General features: G+C 42.8%; 1 protein-coding gene across 1 annotated transcript; it reads right to left on the bottom strand.

Annotated features, from left to right (window-relative positions):
* Positions 1-2,112: 2,112 nt before the first annotated feature.
* Positions 2,113-4,001, bottom strand: LOC135825858 (zinc finger protein 664-like). Its single transcript, XM_065338493.1, has one exon. It carries the CDS (start codon positions 3,790-3,792, stop codon positions 2,605-2,607), a length of 1,188 nt encoding a protein of 395 aa, XP_065194565.1. The 5' UTR covers positions 3,793-4,001; the 3' UTR covers positions 2,113-2,604.
* Positions 4,002-5,713: the final 1,712 nt, after the last annotated feature.

Consider the following 5,713-nt stretch of genomic DNA (forward strand, 5'->3'; position numbering starts at 1 on the left):
TGCTCTAATTCATATTTGCTTTGTTTTCCTAGCTTACTATTGCCGTGGCTGGCTCAACGCCCTTGTCTCAGGGGATTCTGTCCCTGCATTAGCTATGCTTGTCACATGCTATGAGATTGTGTCTAATAATAATAATAATAATAATAATAATAAATGACCGACGTTTACCGACGTTGACCTACGTTTACCGACGTTTACCGACGTTTACCGACGTTGACCGACGTTTACCGACATTATAGCGTAACTAGTAGTTCCTTGGTCTTTTTTCTTTTCTATAAATTTATCCTTGCTTCTTCATCCGAGTCCATCCTTACATTTTAGTGACACATTATGATCTTTTCACATCATGCGCTCACGCCCGCAAACACACACATGCACACTCACACAAACAAACACCCACCCCCCCCCCCCCCTCCACACACACAAACACACACACACACTATATCTATTTCCATATTTTTCTTCACCTAAATGCTTGACATGGGATCAGCCAAGCTTCGCGTAGAGTCTGCATCACGTGACAAGAGGTGATGCAATCTGAGACACTTTGTTGTTAGAATCGAAGAACACAAAGTGTCTGCTATGAATAGATGCATGGTTTATATGGTCTCCTGTGATATGGTCTAGGTAGTACGGGGCATTTGTTACGCAGTCGAATAAAGTACGCCCTGTTCTAAGCATGGATGTGGTGCTCTTGCTAACTCGTCACGTTATAACTGTTGACAATGTCGGTGGAGCTAAGTGTTAAGAAAGATATAAGCGAAATAAATATTGTGAGTTCCACACTATGTACAAACAGCACAATTAAAACAGGAAACGTCATGTACGTTAATTTTTTGAACGTCTTGTACCTTCCTTGTATCCCACCAGCTTGTGTGGATTCACAGGAGACGTGAGTTTCTAAGTCTTCGGAAAATATTGAACGCTCACTGCTCGGATGACCACTAGTGGTAGAGTGCTGAGTTGTAGGGCATCTCTGGCCATAAGCGATTGTCACAGGTCACAGGATTGAACCGCCGCCCCAACACCATTAAAGCCTGGTTAGCTCAAAACATATAACAACGGATTCACCTCTCCATTTGTCAGAAAAGCCAGTTCGGACACAGTATCGTCTTTGAAAGATCCCATCGACACCAAATTTGGGGTGCTAGCTGTGCTAGTACTCGTCCGAGCTACATGTAGCTCACACGCTGCACTGCATGGATCTATACTGCCTTCAAGACTGACGTCATGCGCTATGTTTTGCTGCATAATCACAAAATGATGGCACCCAACTCGTTTTGCTGAAAAGAAAAAAATCTTGCTTGCCCTGTTGTGTTCTTCCAGACAACAGATCGTCCTTCTGCAGTGTTTCTTCCCCCCCCCCCCATCCCTCCCTATCCAACGTATTCAGACCATCATGATAATAATGGTAGGAACTGATCGGGTTCACTTTCACATCTGGTGTTATCTAGCCATTTCCCGCGGCTCTGCCTTGAGCTATATTACATCCATCAGCATTGCAGCTCTACGACGAGCTAACAGCAGCTCTACTTTGAGCTAACAGCAGCTCTAATTTGAGCTTACAGCAGCTCTACGTTTAGCTATTAGCATCTCTACTTTGAGCAAACACTCTCACAACTGGTGTTATCTGGCCATTTTCTGCGGCTCTGCCTTGAGCTATATAACATCCATTAGCATTGCAGCTCTACGATGAGCTAACAGCAGCTCTACTTTGAAAGACGTCATAGTATCCGGCTACAATAGAACAATAAACCGACATTCACAGCGACAATCATACACACAAACGGACAAGCGCACACACAAATGCAAACACAACGAAAGTAGAGCAAGAAATGAACACACCTAAGAATTATCGGCTCACATGTCAGGTGAAAACATCACCGCAACACACCTACTAAACTACCATGTATTCCATCAATTATCGCGATAATAAACAAATCACAATATTAAAAAGTACAGTTTACGAAACCGGTTGAATTCACTACGACTAGAAGATTACAGTGCTTAGCATAGGTCGCCATTATACAGACGTCCTACTCCATTCTGTAATTTCTCCTAACTCATTGAGTGAATATAACCAGAAGGAAATTACTAGCACACCATCCCGCGTGTATGGTAGACAACGATAATGCAAGAAAAAAGAAGACGACAACAGGAACGTACGAGGACAAATTGTATATTTCAACAAATATGTATTACGTTGAACGATACATGAAAGCGCAAACAGAATCATAGTACATGTGTTTGCAGATAATTCAGGATATGACGGTGCACGCAGAGCAATAACTGTAACTGAACAGTTACCAAAAAATGCCTATAAGAAAACGAGTTAGAGAGTTTGAAGCGTTTGAAGCATAAACAAGGAATAATGTTTTAAATGCTCTTTACTAGGTTAATAGCATTTCCCATAATCTTGAAACGATACTGCTGTTTTCTGTGTTTTGTATTTCCATGGTCTTCCATGTTTCTTTTCGCATTGAAATCTCGTCACAATCGATTGTACATGTTCAGGTTCTCTCAGGGATGGATCCACTCATAACGTGTTAGGCTGGATTTCTTAGTGAAAGACTTTCCACAGTCCTTACACGAAAATGGTTACTCTCAAGCATGGATTCGTTGATGATATTTGAGAGATGACATTTCCCGAAATGCCATGCCACATACTTTACACTTGTATGGTTTCTCACCAGTATGGATGCGTTGATGCACGGTGAGATTTGATTTCGTCTTGAATGACTTGCTACACAGGTTACACTTGTATGGTCTCTCTCCAGTATGGCTGCGTCGATGCCGGGTGAGATCTGATTTCTTCGTGAATGACTTCTCGCATGATTTACACTTGTATGGTCTTTCTCCAGTATGGATGCGCTGATGCACCGTGAGATTTGCTTTCGCCGTGAATGACTTATCGCACGATTTACACTTATATGGTCTCTCTCCAGTATGGCTACGTTCATGAATTCTAAGATGGGTATTACGGCGAAACATTTGATCACAGTAACCACACGTGAACGGCTTCTTCCCGGTATGGATACGTTCATGAACATGTAGGCCGTGTTTGTCACGGAATAGCTTTGCGCAGTACTTGCACGGAAACGCTTTGCCTACTGAGTGAAGTCGTGCATGTCGGGTAAGCTTATGTTGCGTGGTGAACATTTTGTCACACTCTTTACACTTGAACGATTTCCCTTCTGGATGTGTACATTGATGAGAACTTAGGCAAGACGGAGTAGAAACAGATTGATCGCAATGCTTACATCTATATTGCTTTTCTCCAGGATGTGAATGTTCGCGATCAAGCCTATCGGGCTGGCGATCAAGGGACTTTCCGGTTTCTTCGCAGAGTGTATCTTCTGGTTGGAGAAGGTCAGATTGAAGTTGACAAACTTTCTCAGAAAAAGGTTCAGACGCGTGATGAGTGTTGTTTATTTCAAGATCGTGATGATCGGAATCCGTGGGTAAGCTAGCCACTGAAGAAGACAATGGAAAATTGCCAAAGTTGTGTACAAGCCTTGCGTGAACGTTCAAACCAGCAGATTTGCTGTAGTTCTTGCCATATTCATTGTGAAACGCTACTTCCTCGTAGCCTGTGTACTGATCTGAAACGGCTTCGGGATAGCAGTTAACGGTTGTGGTACTGTTACCTTGCGAAATTTGATCCTTGTCCGTTGCTGATGTCAAGGAATCCAAACATGGGTTTTCGACAGCTGTAGTTGAAGCAACACTGGTCTTTGTATCCTTGTTCCTCTGGATTTCTGGTCGATGGTCCCTGATTTTATCTGTCACCATGTCCTTGGGTACATGATCTTGAGGAACACCGGCGCAAGATGTTCGTGATTCCCAGGGGTTGAATGCGGTATTCTGAAGAGAAAACTGGGAAGAGGAGACTTCTGATGTGGCTACTTGATTACCACTATTGGAGTATACGTGGTGAAGAGCTGAGTACGGTGTACTATAAGATGGTGCAGTTGGCAGTGGAGGACACGCGGTTGACCTTCTGCTTGACCATATTACTAATGGCTGCAGTGGTGAGAGTACATCAGAGTCGTCACTCTCCTCCGAAGTCCAGTCACAGTCGTTCATGATTTACCTACTTCGAACAATTCTCACAACCGTAATTCTTCTTCCAGCACTGCAAGGTTTCCTAATCAAAACAACAAATAAAATGCTTCGAAGTAACAAGAAGTCAGTTCAAATAGGAAGACAACACTCCGTAGTTGTATTCAATAGTTTTGAAATTAGTAAACAGCTGGTGTTTCTCTTTAGTAATTGGAAGAATAATGCGCAAAATCTGCACATCAACACAGTTCACCACTATTTCTGGCACTGAAATTATACTTTTCACAATATTATAATCTTGTGAAATCACGCGCATACACTCAATCACATACATAGGATAATAGGAAAGCTGACAGGATCGCTTTATAATACAAAAACCCAACCCACGCCCATCTCTCTTATGTAGTCTTCACACCCAATTCTGATTTGGAATTATGTCATGCCGATGAGGAAAGGGATAGGATGAGGCGATGGTGTGAGTCTAGGCCTACTAGGGACAAGTATGTGGGGAGATCAGGCATGAAGATATGAGGTGTGAAGACATGAGGCATGAAGAGATGAGGTATGAAGAGATGAGGTATGAAGAGATGAGGTGTGAAGAGATGAAGTGTGAAGAGATGTGGTATGAAGAGATGAGGTGTGAAGAGATGTGATACGATGAGATGTAGAGTTGTGAAAATGTAGTTGGTGGCCCTACACCCCTTAGGTCATAGAACAGCATTAGTGTCTAGACTAGACTTCACCATTTTCAGCCACTGGCTATGCAGCTCTGTTTTTGTTTGTGGTGTTGAATGGACGGAGCACAAAGGCAACAGAAAAAGTTTACGGTTCTTTTTCGCATCCGTAGGAACGCCACCACCCTTCAAGGATCAAAGGCAATAATTATTTTATTTGAACTCGGATGGTGAGCCAATATAGTTATACTGAAGAAAGGAAAAGGAAAATTTTTACGAGTTATGACACACTGTCCACCAACGTAACCAGATCTTATACAGGCCGCGAGTGCGACAAAATGGCACAAAACTGACAAGGAGTACTGAGACATTCGGCGACCTGACACCTAGCTCCAACACTTCTCCAACGTGCAAACCAACAACCTTCCAACTTGGAAGGCTCAGGTTCGGAAAGTTCCAAGAGGGGAAGGAAAGCGCAACGATAAAGAGCACGAGCTACGTGTCACGGCAACTAAGAATGACGAAAGTTACTGGATGATGACGAAACTAGTAAGACTAATGGCTTCACTACAACTCGACGACGCAAAGCAACAGACCACCCAACTTGGGCGGCTCAAGTTTATGTAATAAACTCTGTCCTTCCCCTCGTGGACCTTTCCGAACCTGAGCTTTCCAAGTTGGAAGGGTGTTGGTTTGCACCTTGGAGAAGTATTGGAGCTAGTTGTCAGGACCCCGAATGTCTCAGTAAACAAGCCTCTTGTAGGGGCAAAGCAAATGTGCTTACATAATAATTATTATGACACAAATGTCTCAGTACTCCTTGTCAGTTTTGTACCATTTTGTCGCACTCGCTGACTGTATAAGAAAGATCTGGTTACGTTGGTGGACAGTTTGTCATAACTCGTAACATTTTGTCCTTTTTCTTTCTTCATCATAATTATAGAAAGGAAAAAGACATTATGGATACGAGTTAAGAG

Source organism: Sycon ciliatum, chromosome 10 (assembly GCF_964019385.1).
Source record: "Sycon ciliatum chromosome 10, ocSycCili1.1, whole genome shotgun sequence".
Taxonomy (NCBI): Eukaryota; Metazoa; Porifera; class Calcarea; order Leucosolenida; family Sycettidae; genus Sycon; species Sycon ciliatum.